Here is a 22,439-nt window from a genome sequence, read left to right as displayed (position 1 = left end):
GGGGAATGTGCACTGGAAGAGATCCGTCTTGATGGCTTTTTTTAAAGGCCTCAAGAGATGTTATGTGACAGAGTGTTGAGCCATGGCAGTTAAAGTGGTGTCAACCTGGGTTATTTCTGCAGTACAGATGCAGTCTCAGAATATGCTTACTTTAACTTACATTTTATCTATTAATTTATATTAATAGTTAGTTTAGAAGAATAAACCTTTGATAACAAAAATGTGAGGCTGGAGTACCATAGTAATTTCGAGAGACTTCAGCTAGTATCCTGAGAACCGGCAACTATATGTCACAGATGAATATATCTTGTGACATGTATAACTGTTCTCTAGATAGGGTGAAATATACCCCACAGTTTCATAGCAAAAGTGGTGAAATCACCACAGAACCCCCACTGTAGCAAGCATGCATATGACATGGACACATAACACATAAGAAAGCATAGACTAGTATTTTCAGCAATCTTTATTTAATTGTAATCTAGGTGTGAAATAAATTAAGAAATGTAGCACTGAAAAGTGATAAATGTTAACACTACAACTAAGAACAATGAAAAACATCTACATTGTGGATATAGTTGTTTGTGCCTCAGTTGCAACTAGAAAACCAGGGGGAATACATTTTGTTTGGCTTTGTGCCTGGAATACACTTTTTAAAAACATCTTGCAGGGTTTTTTTCCCCTCCCAATTGTAGGATCATTTAAAATGTCAATCCATCACCACCATCTGCATTCTGAAGTAATACAGTGGGTCCTTTTTATCTGCTGGGGTTTGGTTCCAGGAGCCCCCATGGATAACAAAATGTGTGGATGCTCAAGTCCCATTAAATACAATGAAACAGCAAAATGGTGTCCCTTAGATAAAATGGAAAATCAAGGGTTGCTATTTGCAATTTATACTTTTTTGGAATATTTTCAAGCTGTGGATGCATGAATCCGTGGATAAAAAAATCTGTGGATAAGGAAGTCATTGTGTTTTAATGTTTGCACTGACAGATTTTTGAATTTATTGTACTATTAAAATACTATATGCCATGCTGGGACAAAGGCAGGATATTAATTCATTAAGGCCTGGTTTTATGAAAATTGAATATGTTGTTCATTTTGTTAATTTTTTTTTTTTTGGGGGGGGGAGGAAGACATTGGTCAGTCTTGAAGTACTAATATTTTTTATCTACACGGTTGCATAAATGGAAATACATGGTTTTTTTCAATATAAAAATAGTGTTTAGCCTAAGAAAGCAAGTTATTGTTTGTATTTTAAAACACACACCATTCTCTGCTGCTTTATGACCGATTGCAGGGGTTTTGCTTTTCTGCCTTCAATTCATCATATGATAAAAACCTCTGGTGACATTTACTTCTAACTGAATCATCAGGGCTCATTCATAATTCAGTGGGTGAGCTTGATCTTTAACACCTTTTCTCATAAATGCCTAAACCTAGAGTGCAGATCCTGAAAGGCTCAGTGTGTGCTCAGTATAGTCTTCACATCATATCTTCTTTCTGAATGAGCAGATTCTGAGTGGAGCTGAAACCTGCTAAGCAAGCTATCTACAGAGGCAGTAAAAGAGTCACTGGAACTCTAAATGAATGAATGGATTTTTCTCCAATGTTATTTTGGATTGGGGTATGAGAAAGAAAATATTAAATAAGGCCTTACATCCTCACAATGAGTGAGAGCTTTTGTAAGTTAACTGGAAGGTTATCTTATTCTGAAATCTTCTCTCAACTTACCTGGAGCAAAGCCTGAAAGGAACTTGCTTTTGACACATACAGGTTCATGTTTCCATCATACTCTTTAGATATCACCAACACTGAATCTTGAGGAGCATGGCCCTTGAAAGGTGCACTTTCCTAACATTTTGGACCTTGAGGCCCTGTCTTCATGGGCCAAATAAAACAGTCTTCGTCCAGCCTCTCAGTGGGGTGACTAGATAATGCATGGCCCAAACCTCACTTCGGTGCAAACAAACTGGATAGTGTCCATCCCATTTGGCACCAAAACCAGATATACCCCTATTAAACCACATTTTAAAAGCTTACTAGTAGCTTTTGTGTATGTTATACTGTACTTTGTACAGTGTTGGGAACCTGGGGTCTTCCAATTAACCTGAATGCTCAGAGATTCAGGTCAGATGAAAGGGAACACTTATTCACATACTACAAAATTAACTTAGTGTGTTCCCTACTACAGCGTGTAACAAAGAACATTTAAAATTGAATTAGACATACTGATGGAAGATAAGGCTATTAATAGCTACCAGTCATGAAGGCAGTGTATTGTCTTTAGTGTCAGAGGCAGCATGCCTCTAAATAACAGTTAGGGAATATGGAGGGACAGTACAACTGTATTGTGCTTGTTGTGGTTGTTGCTATGCACCATCAAATTGATTTCAGTTTATGATGATTCTGTGGATGATAAAACCTCCAAGATATTTTATTAACCACCCTTCACAGGTCTTGCTAACTCAAAACTGTGGTTCCTTTGTTGAGTCAATCCATCTATATTGCAGTCTTCCTCTTTTCCGTATGCCTTCAACTTTCTCCAGAATGTTTGTGTTTTCCAGTTAGTTCTGTTTTCCCATGTTATGTCCCAAGTACAATAGCCTCAATTTAGTCATTTTAACTTCTCCTTCTTGGACTTACACCTTAATACGGTGAGGGGATTTGAGAGTGTCATGGGAACTGAGAGCAATAACATCAGAGTCTAGACTCCTAGTTGGGTCACCCAAGATTGCCCATGTTTGTCTCCCCGTGTATGTCCATCCTCTTCAGGGACTAACAGCACATCAGTGTAAGAGAATTTATGGTTCCAGTGATGATGACAGAACTCTGGAAGGGAGACCTCTGGGCAACACCAGTCATGGGAAGTGACATTAATGAAGGATCTCTTATAGACAGAGGCAGAGGTCCAAAATACACTGCAGAAATAATCCAGTTTGAGACTGCTTTAATTGCCCTGACTCAGGTCCAGGGAATCCTGGTTATTGTAGTTTATTGTGGTACTAAAGCTCTCTGACAAACAAGGCTAAATGTCTTCCAATACTGCAGTTCTTAGAATTCCCTGTCATTGAACCAGGGCAGTTAAAGTAGTCTCAAACTGGATTATTTCTGCAGTGCATTTTGGACCAGGGAGACTCTTTTTAGCACTGAGCAGAAGATAACACTGGTAAACAATATTTGAATGTCTTATATCTTGGAAACTCAATGAAGACACGATTCAAAACAAAGCATGTCCTGCTTCTGAGCAGCTTAAGGCCAGTAGGTTGTGGAAGCACAGTGGAAGAGTAGACATTCCTTTGATGTGATCCAGGATGGCCTTTCTTATGCTCTGAAGTACATCACCTGTATGCCTCACTTTTCAGAGGGGGGATGAAAAAGAAATCCTTCCATTGAAAACCTTTTAAAAAAGGTTCTCAATAGAAAATGATGTGCTCAGTGTTTTCCCAAAGAACAAAGAGGATGACAATTGTATCCAAAATGACTGGTCTGCCAGAGAATAAAATCCCTGAAATGCCTTGAGGTAGCTAATGATCTCTTATGAAATGGAATAGACAGATGATATGTTTGCTTACAAAAACAAGTATAAACAAGCTGCCTACCACCATGATGTAAGGAAGGAATCTGTTGTAACATGCTGCTTGGCAAGTAACTCTCAGCTTATTAATGGAGTGATTCCCCCATTCAGCTTTTGAAGAAGAATTCTATAGTTTTCCTTGTTTCAGTGTTTATTGTACAAATCTTATAATGATAGATTGTGAAATGAGAAGACATGTCTACTAAATGAAAACTAGAAAGAGAGGGGCCTATTCAACTAGTTGAATACTCTCCAAAAATATTGATTTTTGAGTTGTCTTCAGATCTCATGTTTCCTTTGACTACAAACACTATTACTTGGGAGGAAGCCCCTCTGAATATATTAGGAATGTCTTCGAAATAATGGTGTCTAGGTTCCCATTGCTAAATGTGCTTGGCACTTTTGAAAGCATCATTTCAAGAGCAGTGCATGTAATTTCCAGTCATTGCCTTCATAAATTAGCAATATTTAGAAGAGCTCTAAAGAATCCAACAAGAAGTCTGAGATGCTGCACTCTTTTCTTATTCTAGAGCTCTTAGATTGTGTGAAGAAATAGTTTTGTTGTGAAGGGAATTTTTAATATGATAATTATTTTAGCTCTCTTGTGGTTCTATGATTTGTAAATTAACTTATCAGTCAGTACACTGGCATGGCAGTGGTTTGGGTATTGGACTATGATTCTGGAGACCAGTGTATGATTCCCAGCTTGGCCACTGAGTTACCTTGGGCAAGTCACATGCTCTCAGCCTCAGAGAATGGCAATGGCAAATCCCCCTCTGAATAAACCTGCCAAGAAAACCCCATGATAGGGTCGCCATAAGTTGGTAATGACTTGAAGGCACACAACAACAACAAATACTGTTAGGTATCTCTTTCAGATTTCTTGATTTCAGTAACTGGTATCTTCTGTATGTGGAAATAAAACTGGAATGCATCTTAGCCTATCATACAGCCAGAAAATATTGTTTAGTAGCAGTTTCAGTAGTTAGAGCAGCAGGAGGAGCAATACAATGGTAGAGAGTACAGCTTAATTAACAATGAAATGTTACACGTGCATTTAACTAGCTCAAAATTCATGATGTGCATAGGACAATAAAAGCTTCCAAGTGTGTCAGTCTTCTACTGTTATAAAGCTTTGCATCCCAAATTGCTCAGTGCTTGGACTTTTAAACAGTCCACATTTCTATAACTTCTACTATTTTCTAGGCACTGGACAATAGGCAACAAACTGTGAGAGATTTCTTATAAGAAATGTATTTCTTCTGTCAACATAGAATGCAATCAGGATAATTTCTGCATGTGCGCTGATGTAGGAAGGAACCAGTTATGTTTTATTTACCTGGGAGCTAGTTTCCAAATGGAATTAGAATTTTAGTTACTGGGTAATTTTATCACTGCAATACTAAGTAGTTGTAAGTGATTTCTTTTCTTGCTTGCTTTCTTTTTTCATGAATGACATGTAATCCTCCAGTACCTTGTCACAAAGTATGTCACAGGGTAGATATAATGAATACTAATTTCCTTCATTAACCAATTAAAGTGAGATCTGGTATAGTATAAGTGATTTACAGTGCAATCCCGTACATGTATACTCAAAAATGAGTTCAATAGAACTGACAGGTGATGTGTATAGAATTGAGGCCCAAGGGATTCAGTGGTGGATCAGGACTTGATTTCCCTTCCACAAATTCATTAGATGCCCTAAAGCAAATAACTGGCACTCAGCCCCTGTCCTTCATCTGTAATGTTGAATTTATTCTCTGGGTGTTGTTCCTTATGAAGACAAAAAGCCACCATTTCAACACAAGAGGGAATTGCCTAGCAGCTTGAGCATTTCCCAAAGTTTATAGAAATTAGATGAGCATGTATAACATTACCCCCAACGGACACAACAATTATGTTAGATATATACACTTTTAGTGTATGAATGATTTGTGCATCACTTATCAGAAATGGCTTTGTAGGTGTTTGTATTCCACCTTTATGCCTGGCATTCTAGTGAGTGGTGTGATGTCAGCCTATTAGCAGGATATTGGAAGCCACAAGAATAATTCAAAGCCACACATTCAGTCATGAGTAACAAAGCCTGCTGGCTAGTTTTCTGTCCTCGGTCAGGTGAACAAGAAGTGAGTTGCATGCAGATGCGCTCCTTGTTTTTGCAGATGCTTTTGTTGCTGCCGTGGAACACTAATAATTCAGTCAGTCACCTTCATCTAGGCCAGGACTATGTTTTTCTGGGTTGGTTCTTTCTTGCCAATTTGCAGGTCTGAGAAGTAAAAAGAAATTGATGCAATACAATGTCAAACCTCAAAAAGCACTCCAGTTGTCAGCTGAAGCCAAAAGAAGAGTAAAAAATGTAGCTAAGGTTATATGCAGTGGAGATAAGAAAACAAGAACGCAAGGTCTGTGTTAGGAGCCAGAAGAAGCTGTAGTCATTCTGAGACATCCTCTGACTCGTGAATAAATTGATGTTTCTTTCACCCTTATTAATATACTTTATTAACATGGGTCTCCCTGTGTCCTTTGGTGCTGATACCCTCTCACAATGGGTGAATGTACAATCTTTTTTACTCCATGGCCAAGGAAATTCCTTGGGGGTGATATCCAAGGCTTGTTCCAGGTATTCTTTTTCTGAGGCACTAGTTGGTATCTCTAGGATGTGTAAGGAAAATGTAGAACTTGTCGAGTCATGCAAGTCTATATGGTAACTTCATGAGTTCCTGAGGGTGATTTCTTCATGAAGGAAGCAAATAATAGTTTTAGCAATTTTCTACCCACTGCAAGAAAAACTACACAGTTTTCAAAACCTATGCACAATTTGGGACTTGTTCAGCACAAAACTCACACATTTTGCTTTGTAGAGGAAAGATCATTTTATGGGCTGGAAACAGCATTGTATGCACATAAAACAATATTTATGCATGGAAAAGTTATTTTCATGCTGAAAATGCTGTTTTCAATACAAATCAAACACGTGGCATGTCCTCAACTGCAGCATTTTATGTGTAGGGGAAAGCTTTTTCTGTACAGAATGCATAAATGTTGTTTTCTGTGGGGATTCTGTGATTCTGTGATTCTGTGAAATGTTGTATTCTGTGAATAAAATGCAAATTTTGTGCAGACTAAATCCTAAACTGCAAAGATTTTCTTTACTCCAGGATTTTTCTCCTCAGGATTTCTTCTCTCATGTTTTTCATTCATTTTTCAAATCTGTTCAAATATTCTTTTCATCCCTATTCTAGAATAAAAAATAATGATTTCAACCACCCATCCCTTTGTTAAAACTATGTGGTGTGAGTTGCTGATTTTTTTAATTTTTTATAGCATATATTATACCATAACTAATTTGTCTTCTATCGGGAAGAATAGGATATGGGAAGATTAGGGAAGAGTGAACAGATGTATATGTCTTCTCCCTATTGTGTGCTATACAATTAGTTTTCAAGTTTGAAAGAAATATCTTTTGTATTAGGAAACAGGTTTCCAGATTCCTCTTTTCCTCTCCATTTTGAATGATCCCCATTTGTAAGGAGCAAGAATAGGAGATGAGAAGTAGGCATAGAAGGAAGGTTCACTTGAGAGAATTCCCATCTGATTGTACATTTATTTTAACAAACTAAATTCATCTAAGTCTTCATGCACAATTTGGTTTCCATTATTTCATGTTATGCTTAGAAATGTATATGATTTATTTTAGGTTATACTCTGTTGGAGGTCGAGATGGCAGTTCTTGTTTGAGTTCAATGGAGTATTATGATCCCCACACAAACAAATGGAACATGTGTGCTCCAATGTGTAAGAGAAGAGGAGGAGTTGGCGTGGCTACCTGTGATGGTTTCCTCTATGCAGTTGGAGGGCACGATGCCCCTGCTTCTAACCATTGCTCCAGGTTGCTGGATTATGTTGAAAGGTATCCATCCTGTATGTGTTGACATATGACATTTCTAAGTGGAAGTTATAATATATATACCCATAAATATGACTTTTCTTGGGGGACATATTTATTTGTTGTTTACTTCGGGAAAATAAGAACAAAAACCATAGAGTCTATTAATTTTCTTATTCATATTGTCTCTGCCTTCTACATTTTTAATAATTGACTGTTCTACATTCTGTGAAGGCATTAAACAGAATTGTATTAGTGGCATATGCCAACATAACATTGATTTGTGGCTTTTGTTTGTTTGTTTGTTTGTTTGCAAAGGGAGGAGGTCATTACCTTGCTTGCAGAAATCCCAATCCTCACAAAACCTTCCTGCCCTATGCTGTCTCAGCATCAACCAATTTTCTTATATCTAGAATCCAAATGATGAAAGCATTCTCCAGGACTTTCTCCTTAGCACTCACTCTCCAATAATCACTAAATAGCCATAGTGGGTGGGATGCAAAAGCAAAATGAAGCCTGGGATAGGGGTAGGGACAAAAATAATAGTCAAACATATTCTGAAAATGGTCAAAAACACGTTTTGGGGTGCTGATAATCCCTGACAAGAAGATCTCTGGACTGAAGAGAATCTTTGCAGTCCAGGACTTATTCTGCACAAAATTTGGATGTAGTTGCTTTGCACAGAAAACAGGATTTCTGCACAGGAAACAACATTTTCTGCATGGAAAATAATATTCCAATGCACAATATTAATCCTTCATGGAAAATGCTATTTTCTTTATAGAAAATGCTATAATTGGGGGTTGATTCTGTATAAAATTTACATGTGGGTGATGTATATAATGGTTATTTTCTGTGCCAAAAACAGCATTTTCTGTTCAGGAAGCAATATTGCAGCCTTGAAATATTATTTTCCATATGGAAAATTCTGTTTTCTGTGCAAAACAACCATGTGCAAATTTTGTACAGAATAACTCCCGAATTGAAAATGGCCTTGGAAAACTGCATATTTTTCAAATACTTTCCCACAGCGGAAACAAATTTACTGAAATTACTCATTCCTACCTTTGAGAAGAAACTTAACCAATATTTATATGTCTAGGAGTAGGAGTTAGGGTATAATTCTGCCTGGGTGGAACTCTTACGTTACATCTCCTCATCCAAGATGAATTGTTTTGTGGTTGTTACTTTACTTTTTATTTGCCCTTCAACTAAAGGCTAAAAAAGAAAATTGGCTTCAAGTTCATTGTTAGGTCTGTGGCTAATGGGCATTGTACAATTACCATTAGCAAATGTTTTATTTTCACATGCCCTAGTACTGTAAACTTTAATTGTGTTGAGACTGTCTTTCAGCTGACAAGAGCCAAGGTGAATGCCTGCAAAAACACAAAAAAGAAAAACACTGTCTAAATAAAAATAACCTTTTTTAAAAAAAATCATTTTTAATAAACAAATATCAAGGGACTAGTAGAATACTTAGAACTTCCCAAAACAGGATAGAAAAGAAATGAGTATAGTAGTTGAAATGTTGCCTTCATTTTGTAGTGTTATTTCTTCTGCTAAGAAAATGGCAGTACGCTTCATCTTTGTAATAACTTGATGTGCCCCAGGGTGAAACAGGAGATACTATAAAGTTCCTGAATACAATAAGAAATCAATTTTGAACTGCTGGGCTGAAGGCAAGGGGGAAAGGCTTTGGAGTTTTTCATTTCTTAAAAGCCCTCATAACACTTATCGTCATATATATAGTGAAGTAATTGCTATAGATGTCTAGCAAAATAACTTCACATTAATATTCATTTGAGATTTGGATTAATATTTGTAAAATATTGACAGTTTTATTACAAGGCTGAGGATTAAAAATGTCAAACATCCAATCCAAAATTAATAATGAAATGAGAAAAACGCTTTAGGTAGTAATTACATCATAAAATGAAATCCAAATTATATCTTCGTAATGTATTTTCTGAAAGTAGATGATAATTTTGATAATTAGTGTTTCATGTATGCTAAGAATACTAGGGTATCTCTGAGATGTGCATCTTTATCTTGTTGGAGAGATTCAAAGATATAGCCATGTTAGTTTGAAAATCAGTATGAAAAGGGATCTTGTAGCACGCTTAAGACTAAGGGCCACTCCTATTTGGGCTGGCTTCCATGCACTCTGGCAGCATGCGACCTCTAAACACCATGCCCTTAGATTGGCTTGAAGCTGACCTCATGTGATCATGCTGGCCAGCTTCTGGGCATCATGGGGCATGTGGCATCCAAATGCTATGCCCCCAAGATGCATGGAAGCCAGCTTTTCAGACCAGTCTGTTCCAGCCTTAAAGTTGCATCCACATTGCAGAAATAATACAGTTTCACACCACTTTAACTGTCCATTCTCTGGAATTTTGGGAACTGAGGTGTGTTGTGGCACCAGAGGAAGTTAAATGTCTGACAGAGAAAGTTAAATGTCTCACACAACTACAATTCCCAATATTCTATAGCAGTCAGTTTTGGCAGTTAAAGTGATGACAAAATGGATTATTTCTGCAGTGTGAATGCAGCAAACTGAAAGAAAGAAGCTGATAAGTATAAACTTTTGTAGACTTGAGTATATGCTCAAGTGTATCAAAGCTCATACCACCAGCTTCTCTCTTCCAGTTACTCTCAAGGGTACTACAAGTTCCCTTTACATGTTGTTTGAAAAATGTGAAGGTACTTTGTTGCAACATAATATTTTCATACTTTTAAAAATACTTTCATAATTTTCTTTCCATACTTAAGAGATGTCTACCAAAGGGAGTTTATATTGAATGAAAATCTGTTTGGGCCGTACAGCAGGGGTAGCCATACAATAGGCATGTGCAGGAGAGCAATCTCTTGAGCACTGTATTGTGTAGATTAACTAGGTTTCAGTCCAGGATTCAGAAATGAAAGAAGTTTCCTCATTACCAGAATCTATTTGCAGAATTCACTATAACAAGATACAGGGTTGGATTCACAGTTAATTATTCTTAGAACTGAACAGCACTGGAGAACGTTCAGTTCATGGGCTGCATGCTACCCCTGAATTAGGTTGTTGTGATTGCCAAAGTCCATGTCCAGTCCCCTTGAACCTACCACCCCAATTTCAACTGAACATTGATCTAAAATGGTGACCAAAAGGGGCACACCAGTGACAGACCATGGAGGAGTTTTGGGGCAGAAAGTTAGCACCTATCTTCTGTGCCACTGCCCATCCCACAGTATTGATTTCTGCAGCAAGTCTTATTTTCACGTAGCACTAACTGACACTATAGCACATAAACTCTTGAGTCTTGACATCTTGTACAACTACACAGAGAGAGAAAGAGATTCTTTTATAATTAACAGGGAACCAGCTGGATGCCAGCTTCACTCAACATAATTGATAATGTAGCTGTGGAAGGAACCTTTCTCTATTAGGTGGCAAGGGAAAGATATAATTAGTGAGTTAGTAGTGGTGGTTGCAGCTTAAGATGTATCCCATAAAATAGTGATAGGCTAGTGGTAAAAGTGTTTCAGTGAATTACTTGAATTAAAATACATAAATATCTCATGGTCAAACTAGAATACAAGGAGAGTGTTTATTTCTAAAACACATCTACACAATTAAATTTCTCCAGAGATACATACCTCAGCAAATTAAACCATGGTTACTATCCAATAACCAATAAAAAAGCAGGCTAATGCAAGCATGTAGGTGAGCAAAACTACATGTTCTGACAAACAAACATATTTCCTCCTTGGCGTATATCTTGGGAGGTAATGGATATATCATCTACTTTGATCTTCAGTGTATTGGCTATTGGGGTGTGGCATTGCCACTTGTTACTAAAGAGGCTGAATTTGGAAAGTTGTTCACAACAAATCTATTGAATTAATGGAACATAATTGCTTTTAATGTTGGAGAGTTGTCTTCTTCTTTTTTTGTACAGGTATGACCCCAAAACTGATACTTGGACAATGGTAGCACCGTTGAGTATGCCTCGTGATGCGGTTGGTGTTTGCATCCTTGGTGATAAATTGTATGCAGTAGGTGGATATGATGGCCAGACGTACTTGAACACCATGGAGTCATATGACCCTCAAACTAATGAATGGACACAGGTATCTATGGTTTCAATCTTTCTGTATATTTCACAAAGGGTTGGGTGGTGAGTAGCCAAGATCCCCACAACAATGTAATTATAACTGGGTTTAAAAAAAATCCTGCAACTATTGTAAGACTTTATCCAACGCAGTCAATATTGTTTCCTAGGTAACAAAATAGGTACACTAAAATGATGGATGTTTTTTGTTATCCATATAACACTATGTGTATTTGTCTCATCTCTTGCTGAAGTCTTTTTTTGTTGTTCTTGATTTGAAACTGCCAATACTTCAGCTTGAAAAGGCATCAGGTTTTTTAAGGACTTATGGTAAAATGAGCCTTTTTTCCCCCCAGTTGAAATGTACAGTTTCCACTTCAATAGCTTTCCTCCCAAGGTTCCCTTAACCGTAAAACCCTACCCCTGATGTTTTCCCAGGACTCTGGGCTATTTTTTTTAATACAATGTAGTGAAAACAGCAAAAGGGTCACTAATTCTCATGGAGTCAAAATGGCCCATTTCAAATAATTAATTGGCTCCTGGCCATTGTATTGATAAAATATTATTTCAGTTATGGAGCTTATTCCTGTTCATGTACTTGTACAGTAAGAGTATATTTTCTAGAAGACTCTGAAAATGGATCAGGAGGGCTTTAAACTTAGTTAAATGGGGGGGGGGGGTATCTCCATTCTCTATCACAAACTGTTTTTGAAGTTCTCCTCAGTTTTAAAGCCAACTTGTCATGAGGCTTTCGTGGAAAGACTGTGGGGTATGTATGTTGAGACAGGAAAGGGGGAGTCTAAATTCTTCATTTGTTCATGGAACTGGTTTCAGAGTGATTGGGAACTTGGCCATTATTAGCAACTGTATAACTCATTGATACCTCAAAAAGAAGAGTATTAGGACAGCTTAAACACAGATTGACCTCAAATCACAACATTCAGGCAACTCTTACTGAAATTTATGTTGTGTAGGCTGGAAGCTAGCTGTAGTTAAAAATGTTCATAAGACAGTTCACTAATCAAAACTTTGCTGATGTTTTATGATTTTCAGGATAGTCTGCCCCTCTGTCCCACCAACAACTGAAGTGCCTTTTAGGCTGCAATGTCCCTAACCTTTTACTGTTGACCCAGCTGTTTGGGTCTTCTAAAATTTGATGTCTGAAGCAACAGAATAGCCAGTGTTTCCCCATCTCTGAACTAGACCAAATACTCAAATCTTAGCCCATTGCCTAAATTTGACACATGCTTCCATCCACCATTAATAGGAAACATGTAACAATATATTTATTGTTTGAACAATAATACACTCCTGGATAGAAATAATTCACTCCTGAATAAAAACATTCAAAAACATTTGTTTCTATCCTGCAGATGGCATCTCTAAATATTGGAAGAGCCGGCGCCTGTGTTGTGGTGATCAAGCAACCTTGATTTTGTCTGCACTGGATTTTATTGACTTCTGGGTGGATTTTTCTGTCACACAAACAAGAAAGAAAACTTTGTTGAGCATAAGGATCGATAGACACACTCAGCACTCTGTTGATCGCAAACTTGAAGTAGTTTCAAAATGGGGAGACAAAAAAAATGAGGATTTGATGCCTTTTCCAATTATTAGACACTGCTCAATGACTGAACAGCAATAACAAGAAAATCAATCTGCTGTGGGAGTCAATGTACGAACATAAAAGGAGGAAGCTCAGGTCCTGCTCTACAGGCTGTGTAATGGAGGCACAGCAAACTATCAGTATCCACAACCAACTCTTCATAGAAAGTGAAGCGATCTAACAAACGGTTTTCATAGCACTAGATATTTTAACTCTGGAATGATCATAGCACACTAAGTCACTTTTTTAAACCATAGTTTTATTAAAAGAAAATGTACATAACTCGTTTATTCCCTCTGTCTCTTCCAAAGCCTTATCTACAAATGGTTTTACATGCTTTACCATTTACACAGGCAGTGCAAGATAGGCAGGAACCTCAGTTTCCTCCTAAAATTATGAAACATTGTCAACCTTTAGCCTTTTCTCTTCATCAGAAATTATTCAAGATGACCAATGCATCATGACTGTTTATCTGATATCAGACTATACCCTCCCACTATAATTATACATCATTTCTGGTTACAGTAATCTTGTATTTTGAGTGGGGAAGATCTGAATGTAGAGGGAAGACTGACCTTTTTGGACTGTTATGGCTTCACTACAAGAAAAGAGATCCAAAGGAGAGTTTTCTCACAAATCCACCAAACCCACAGTTGTTAGAGTGTTCTCACAAATCCACCTTGACTTCTTGTTCAAGCATGTGAATTCTTGTCTCTTTCCAAGCTTTTGTGCTTCTCCTGCATGTGGGAAGTTTGTGGAAGGCAGGGCAATGGCAGCTTTTACTGCATTGCATCATGTAACAGGCAACATGCAACAATTCCAAGGCAATATACCATTGCGACACAGAAATGCAGTAAGAGAGACAAAAATATTATAATGCTTATGTGTGTTTTCAGATCCCATCGTTGTTCTAATTATGTTCAATGTGGTTTTATTTATCATTAAAAAACCTATTTCTTCAGGTCATTGGAAATATGGGCCAAATTAGCCTTTAAACAACAGAGGTGCATAACAATCTATCAATAATTTTTAAAAGGTGAGTATCAGCCACATAAATGCTGGTTTGAGCAGAAAAGGGCAGGAGAGAAAAAAGGAACACTTTGATCCAGTGGATTTTTTTTCCTGTTCAAAAGCTGCTCTTGCAACAAGGGATAAAATGCATAGTACTTCTTTTTTCATGGAAGGAAAAATACAGAGATGCGAGGGGGGGGGGGGGGTTGTGTTTGAGAGAGGAAGAAATGCCAGGAACTTATTAAGTATCTCCTCCCTGAAATTCTTCAAATCAAATTGGCAGCTTTTCACATTTTCCCTTCTTTTTTGTTTAATGGAGGATTGTTACATAGGTTTGCTATATACTATCTAATTTGCACCCATGGAATAATAGGCCAATGTGTACAAAACAAACAAAAACAGAACAACACATCAAGCTGTTTTTGGCATAATGTGTCTCAATAGCAGAGCATCTGCTTTGCATGTGTGAAACAAAATTTGAAATTATATGAATCTTTCTTTCCCCCAAAGATCTGCTGTGCATACGAATGAACCACAGAAATCACTTTGTGGACTTTACATAGATGTCACTGTTGGTTGTGTTAAGTCATAAGCATGGTTAAACTCTCACGTCAAAACACCAAAATAAAATTGGTTTTACTAGAGTAAGTAGAACTGTTAATTCATGAATCACCTCAATTGTAGCAGAAATAAAGCTTTCTGTGAAGCCTTCTTGAATGCTGCTAGCGAGTTCTGTTGTTAAGCAAGTTTGGCAATGAGAAAAACTGAAGTGTGAGGTTTTGCTCTTCAAATCTATTTGGTAGCTAAATAAAGCATTTATGTTCCAATGACTCTAGTGATCTTAACTTCTTCCTCTTTTCTATTTTGCAGTCAAGTGCAATTGGTAAATAAACAGTTGAATAGCAAGATATGAATTCTGTGATTCATGCCAGGTCTGAATGGTATAAATTAATAATGAACAATCAGTACATATCTCTGTCTTATAAAGCTAGAAAGCTAAAACATGGATTATGCACTACTTCTTTTTGTGTAAAAATAACATCTCTTCCAGCAGAAATCTAGAAGGTCACAGAATCCTGAGACTGCAGCTCTTTGTGAACTGTATTTTCTCATTAGGATTTCATTCCATCACATAAAATTACTCATTACATCCTTCAAGAAGAAGATTAGTGAAGAATTACAAATTTACTATAGATTTTGCAAGAAAACTGTGTTTTGTGAGAGGTTTGTGAAATTCTACCTTTAACATGTCTCAGAGTGGGATTCAAACTATTATTCTTTGTGACATCGCCTGCCCCCCACGTATTGTCGCTGACATCAGTTCATTTTCTACTGATTCCAGAACTGTCTGGACATTCATATTCTGAATTCTCTCTTGAATCTGACATGGGAGTTTATCACATGGAGATTTTTAGAGCTTTTGCAGCTCAGTTCCTATGTAAGTGCGGGTCCAACGATTCGTATTCAAGTCATAACGTGAATGTGTTTTCAGATGTGATTCCTTTCTATGAGCACTCCTTCTGTGGGGCTTCCATAGTGATTCCAAAGTGACCCCTCATTTTGGTGAAATCGGGAAAAAAGGGGAATTCACAGAATTTGCTTTGAAGCTCACTTCGATTTCACTTCGAATTGGTCAGGTGTGGAAAATAACTCCGACGTCACCTGCTCCGTCACCCCCTCTCCTCCTGCATTCCCCATCTCTCCCCCTCTGCCACCCTGCCACCTATCCCATCATCTCCTGCTGCTCCTGCATCCCCATCTCCTCCTCTCTGCCAACCTGCCACCTATCCCATCATCCCCTGACTGCTCCTTCATCCCGATGAAGGATGACAGCTAAGGAGGGGGAGGGAAGGAGGAGCCACATTGAGCATGTGCAAGGGTGCCGGTTTGAATCATTGAACCCTCAGATTATGTTCTGGTGTGATAATACAATGTGCACTCACCCTACTTTGCTTGAAACCGCATCATGTGACTTGCTTGGAATTAAATTGGCTCCGCTTCCCCCTCAATTCGGAAGGGCAATGGAAAGGCAACCAGGTGTGGTAAAACATCATGTTTTAATGTGAATTCGCATTGCTAGACAGGAGTAACTTTGGATCTGGTGTGAAAAAACATCATTTTTCACATTGCTAGAACAGGAGTGACTGCAGATCTGAGCTGCAAACCCTTCATGTATGATAAGGGCCATGGCTAGACTAGAAGACAAATATTAACACTGGAAGTACTGGCACAACCTCATTGCTGTCTTAGGTATTCTGAGATCCCTGTCAGAAGATCCTGGTGTAGCATGCTAGGCATGACTGATAAGTACGGCATAAAATGCACAGGACAGGACAATATAGATTATATGCCAACAGATGCAAGGAGGCGTAATGTTCTTGCATGTGCAAAAAAGGGAAATCATCATGAATCCCAAAGGAACAATACCACAGTTACTTACAGAAGCTCAGGTAATACATAAACCCTGATTTTTGGGCCTAGCCCAAGTAAAATGAAGGCCCCTCCCTCCAGCCCATCCACCATCATCTCGTGTTAGAGGGAGAGAAAGGCAGGCCAGCTCCATTGAGCCTAGCCCAAAGTGAGATGAAGAGCCCTCCCTCCAGCCCATCTATCATGGCCATGGCCCCAGAGGAAGAGAAGAACCAATGAACTTGATCCTTTTCCCACTACTATTCCCTTCTCCTTTTGTGTCGTGACTTTTTAGATTGTAAGCCTGAGGACAGGGACTGTCTAATTAAAAATAAATAAAATTGTAAGTCACTCTGAGAACCTGAGATTAAAAATACTCCAAATAAATAAATAAATAAATAAATAAATAAATAAATAAATAATATTCTTATAGTAGGTAAATGTATGTGATGAACTGGAATGATGGGGTTTAAACAGAATTTCCAGTTTTTAAAAGATGATCCAAAAATAGGCTGGCAGAAATAAATTAGGCGTTTGAAAGGGGAAATGTTCTGAGGTACTAAATAAGTTTTCTGGCATCTCAGCCATAGTAAATGCAGCAACAGAATTAGGTCAGAAGCATGGAAAATTATATACCTTAACCAAAGCTAGCAAGAGTCCTACAATTTAAATGTAAAGATCTTGAAAACCTGCAATCAAATCTCTCATGTGTACAACTTGCCTATAACTTCAGAGATTTACCAGTATCAGTACATAGCTAATCATATTCAGGGAATCTTACAGTATTTTTACTGCCACCACTCCATATTTCCCCTCTTTTTCTGGTTAGGCCAAGGGCACAATAGGCAAGGTCAAGGAAAGGGTGTTTTTAGGGATGTCTTTGAGAAATGAGTCTTTGAAATGCATCTGAGGCTTCACTGAATATTTAAAAAGGACTTATTTATTCATATTTTGTTTTTTAAAGGGCAGGATTTCCAGGTGGATGAAAGGAACAACATACAAAATATATTGTGACTTTAAGGAAAACACCTTTTTGTTCATATGGACCTTTGGCAATTGGCTGCTGGGCTTTTAACAGGGAGGGTTCTGTACTTCTAATTGATATGCTTTTAGATTATTTTAAACTCAAATTAAATTTTAAATCATTTCATATTTTATTATTGTTTTGTTTTAATATTTATACTTTGGCTTTTCTTACCTCTGTCTTTTTAATCTTGTCGAGTCTAATTTCATCCCAATTTGGGGAGAAAAATCAAATATGAATCATAAGTAAACAAACTCAGGAAGAGAAGAAATAACAGCTATAACTCCTACCTGCACTAACTCTCACCCTGTGGTTATTTAAAAAATGGGACAGCTAGAAATGTATGACATGAACAGGCTTAGATTTAACCCACTATTTTATTTTTCAGGCTGTCGTTGCCCTCTTACCTTGAAAGACAATGCTGGACTCAGGTATGATGCGATAAAAGTCTACAATTTTATTATGAAAAGAAATTTACAACACAGCAGGAAATGAGACTTGCAGGCACTATATTTGGGAAATCCCATTAAGCCAAATCCATGGGATTGGATTTCATGGCTCTGGATGGGGAATGCTAGTACCTCAATTCATCATTGCCTATACCCGTGGAGGGAAATGGACGATCCCAGGTGAGCTCCCCAGGCAGTACTCTCCAAAGACAATTCTCATCTCAGGCAAGGAATGATCTTACTTTTCCCCTCAAGCCATTCAGGGCTTCAGAATGGTGATCAAGAAAGCAAAGACTACTCAAATGCTCATCCTCCATCCCAAAACAGAGCTGGGCAATTGTCTGACCTCAGTTTGCCCATTGATGCAAGAGGTGATACAAACATGGTGCAGGTTCCTGAGATAAATGTCATAATCCTTGGAAGAAAGTGTCATAATCCTTGGAAGAAAGAGGTAACCCATCTGTCCTGTAAAGCTATGGCTTGCCATGACAAATGCCCAGTTACTGCAAGTGAAACTTTACTTGCAAGATCTAATTGGACATGCTCCTATTCACACTCCATTAAGTTCAGTCTATGCATCCAGGAATAAGGGCTCACTTCCATATGTGCCTCCCCAGCATCTCCAACTATACAAGGATCATGTTGGGAGCTGTTGCTGGGATGCTTGCCAGATCACCATGAATGACTATGAATGGCACAAGAATGTGACCAGTTCAGACCAATGTAAATCCCCACTGTCGGACTATGAAACTGAAATATGGAAGAGCTAGATCAATCTTGAAACCAGACCTCATGAATTGCTTCTACAAACCATTATATGACTAGAATTACTCAGTTAGTTCTGGCTTCAGAGCTCTCTGACAGAAAAGGCTAAATATCTCACAAAACTATAGATACCAGGATTCCAAAGCATTCAGCATTAGCAGTTAAAGTCTTTGGAGGCAGATAATATTTTGGATTTCTTAATTCCTAAAGCTCTCAGAAAGATTTCTTTCTGTTTCTACTTCTGCATCTGAAACAGATTTTTGGGAAGACCCACATGGCATATATCCAATGAATTTTATGAGAGCTAAATAAAGAAACCTCACAGTGTGCTTTATTTTCTTCTTGTAATAGGAGAAAATTTATGCAGCATTTTTCAAGATACCTCTAAAACGTTTCAGACCCTTCTGAAATCTCAACTAAGATACTGAACATTGTTTGCAAAGCTGACATTTCCTATAGGTGTAGGTTCCACTTGGAATTGACTGTAACTCATAAAGGTCAAGAGCGGATTGCTACATAATCTAGTTGCTGCCAGTCATGCATGTCTATTGCTCACATATCCATGTTTACATCAGAGTTATTGTGGAATAATGCCAGCAATTTTAATAGATAATATAAGAAGTGATTAGAAAGTTATCATCATGTTACAGCTGTGGTAGCTTATTAAACAACAATTAACAATTCAACTCAGTGCATTGCCCATCCGATTAAAATAAGGAATTCAAATGAAGGACAGGGAGGTTTGTGTGGGCAGTGTAGGTCATGAAATAGAGTACATTAGGAGACACGGGACTCCACAGTGAAATGAATTTTCAGGCACAGACCATATTAACAAAGTGATCACAGTCATTATGTTCTTCAGATTTTTTTTCAAGGGTTCATCCACAATTTAATTGGTCACAAATGTCTTGTAAAAATGTGTGCCATTTCTTAAAGAAGAAGTTAGGAAATCAGGATGACTTTTTCAAGAATGTATTATACTTATTTCATTTGCCTGAAATTCCATGAAGACTCTGCTCATGATAAAAGCAAGATGCTGCTTGTCACTTTTTTCTTTTTCTTTTTCTGTTCTTCTTGCTCTCTGAGTCCAATTGTATCCTTCTATGGAGGGTCTTTTCAAATTGGGCTTGAAAGGCATAGAGAGTTCTCTACCTGTAGCATTTATGATAAATGAGGCTGTGATTGATCTGGCAGTAGAAGTGTACTGAAGGGGCAATAGAATGAGGATAGGGAGGTACAAGGTATTGTTGCTAAGCATAGCACTATTTTCTCAGCCCTAGAAATCATTTGTTAAAATTAGGTTTCTCTGAAGTTGTATCTGAAATCAATGATGTGGTGCATATTAGCACTGTCAGCATGATCTGCTCCACCAGACAGATTCTGAAGAGTAAGTGTCTCAGCAGAAGTTCAAGAGGAACTCAACTTCCTAGTGATATCTGGTGCTGCCCAAATTACTGTGGCTCTCTGAAGCAAAAAGACTCAGCTTTAATTCTAGGTGATAGATGAGAAGGCTATTTAGGTTCTTCTGAATTCTCCACCAAAAAGGGATAATTTCTGCATAAAAGGCCCCCCAAATGTGATAAGGGAAAAACTGGAAATGCTATGGCTAATAACCCTTTTTACATGATAAACTATGCCCCTAGGAAAGATGTGCCTCGGTCATCTTCAGCCTATTTCCAGAAAGCAGTAATAAAGAAAGTTTGGAGTGTAGTGCTGAATTACAGTAGTCTTATTAAATCATGATGCAAGGGTGAATAAGGATGGTAGGCCCAGTTATTCATTTTCTGTTTCTTGGACTGGAGCATGGCTTTGGTATGGCTTCCAGACTCTTAGGACACATGCATCATTTAAACAGCATACCTCAAAGTGACCCAAAGCAGCTTTATTTTGGCCTGCCTATATGGGGCCCAAGCCGCTTTTCCATTTACACAAGTCATGTTGTGATTGTCATTACTGGAGCTGCTTTGTTTTCCTATCAGGGTTCATCCATACCTTTCCACAATAACAACAAAGATTGAAGTGGAGAATAACAATCAATAATGTAACATCATTTAAAAGAGCATATAAAACACACACACACACACACACACACACATATATAATCCACCATTAAAGATATAATTTAAAAATAATATGGATAGGCCTGCTGGAAGAGACTGCTGATTTAAACTCAGACCACATCTTGAGTTGACAAATCTCTTCTGGTGGGTCATTCTCTTATAGTGATTAGAGAAACCCATGTTTTTCTTCTCGTTAACTGAGAGCTTGAGGAGAACTTTTTTAAAAAATATTCGTTCCACAAATCCCTCTTTCAAAGGGTGATTTCTTCTCTCCCTTTCAGCAACTAGCGAAATATTTTTCACAGATTTCTCTGAATGACAATAAAAGACAAGGCGAATAATTCCGCTAATTACTTTGCATTTCAAACTCAATTACCATGTCAAAAGGAAGTTTGGCAGAGGTTTAAAGAACATTCCTATGCTTAAAAAAACCTGAAGGCACACACACAAAAGGCAAAAAAAGCCCAGTGTCAACAAATAAACAGTCCCAACAAGAAATGCTAGAGTTGAGGGGACCCTCAAAGACTATCCAGTCCAACCCCCTTCTGCTATGAAGTAATACATAGGAATACATGGCATACTAGAGGACATGTATTATTATTATTATTATTATTATTATTATTATTATTATTATTATTAACCTTTATTTATAAAGCACTGCAAATTTACACAGTGCAGTACATACAATCTTTTTAATCGGACGGTTCCCTGCCCTCACGCTTACAATCTAACAAGACACAACACAAAAGGAGAAGGGAGTAGTGGTGAGGAAGGGACCTCTCTAGTAGCATGTCCTAGAGGACATGTAGTCTGACCCCTGTTCAACATCAGGATGTCAATGGAAGATGGGACAAACTGAGGGTTTTCTTGGCATAAAGAGGAGTTTTGCCATGGGATGCCCCTCAAGCTGAGACAGTGTGACCCACCAGGGACGTAGCCAGGATTTTGGGAAGGGGGGGTCAAGACTAAGTGCCACCATTGTGAGAGGCTAAGAGCCCCCCCAAGACACAAAAAGAGGGTCGAGTGTTTACCCTTGACACCTCGATGGCACCACTTTAACTTCCGTTATGTCTTCGTGCTATGGAATCTTGGGATCTGTAGTTTTGAGGACCTGTTGAGTCATCTGTCAGGTTCCACAACAAACTACAAATCCCAGCATTTCACAACATGGAGCCAAGGGCAGTTAAAGTGGCCAGCTGGATTATTTTTTCAGTGCAGATGCAAACTGAGTCCTTCCTCTGAAGGTGTTTACATCAGATAAATTCATCTCGATCAAGCAAAGTGCAGCTGCTCGAGCAATGAGTGGCAGCCACTCTGTTCATGCTCAGAGGCACTCTGCTCATGCTTTCAGACACTGTATTCCAACTTCTGAGCTGAGTTAAGAACCCAGGCTGCATCCACACATTTCATTCCCACTTCCAAGAGGGATTTTTAATTTTAAGACACACACACACACACACACACACACACACACACACTTTTTAATTCCAAGATCTATCTATCTATCTATCTATCTATCTATCTATCTCCCTACGAACCATATTTTTTAATT

The 22,439-nt window shown here is 38.0% G+C and overlaps 1 protein-coding gene across 2 annotated transcripts in view; it reads left to right on the top strand.

The window, feature by feature from the left end:
* The window catches only part of KLHL1 (kelch like family member 1), a 193,180-nt gene extending 179,251 nt beyond the window's left edge, over window positions 1-13,929 (top strand). For both annotated transcript variants that reach the window (XM_089507962.1, XM_089507961.1), the window contains exons 9-11: window positions 7,278-7,490; window positions 11,411-11,582; window positions 12,937-13,929. In XM_089507962.1, coding sequence (XP_089364088.1) covers window positions 7,278-7,490; window positions 11,411-11,582; window positions 12,937-12,996 — 445 coding nt within the window. In that variant the 3' untranslated portion in view covers window positions 12,997-13,929. The remainder of the gene's footprint in view (window positions 1-7,277; window positions 7,491-11,410; window positions 11,583-12,936) is intronic.
* Window positions 13,930-22,439: the final 8,510 nt, after the last annotated feature.

This window comes from Sceloporus occidentalis, unplaced genomic scaffold (assembly GCF_023333645.1).
Source record: "Sceloporus occidentalis isolate IW3139 unplaced genomic scaffold, rSceOcc1.0.p SCAF_2, whole genome shotgun sequence".
NCBI classification, from domain to species: Eukaryota; Metazoa; Chordata; class Lepidosauria; order Squamata; family Phrynosomatidae; genus Sceloporus; species Sceloporus occidentalis.
Note: the sequence above shows the minus strand (reverse complement) of the source record. Positions and strands in the feature narration are given on the sequence as shown.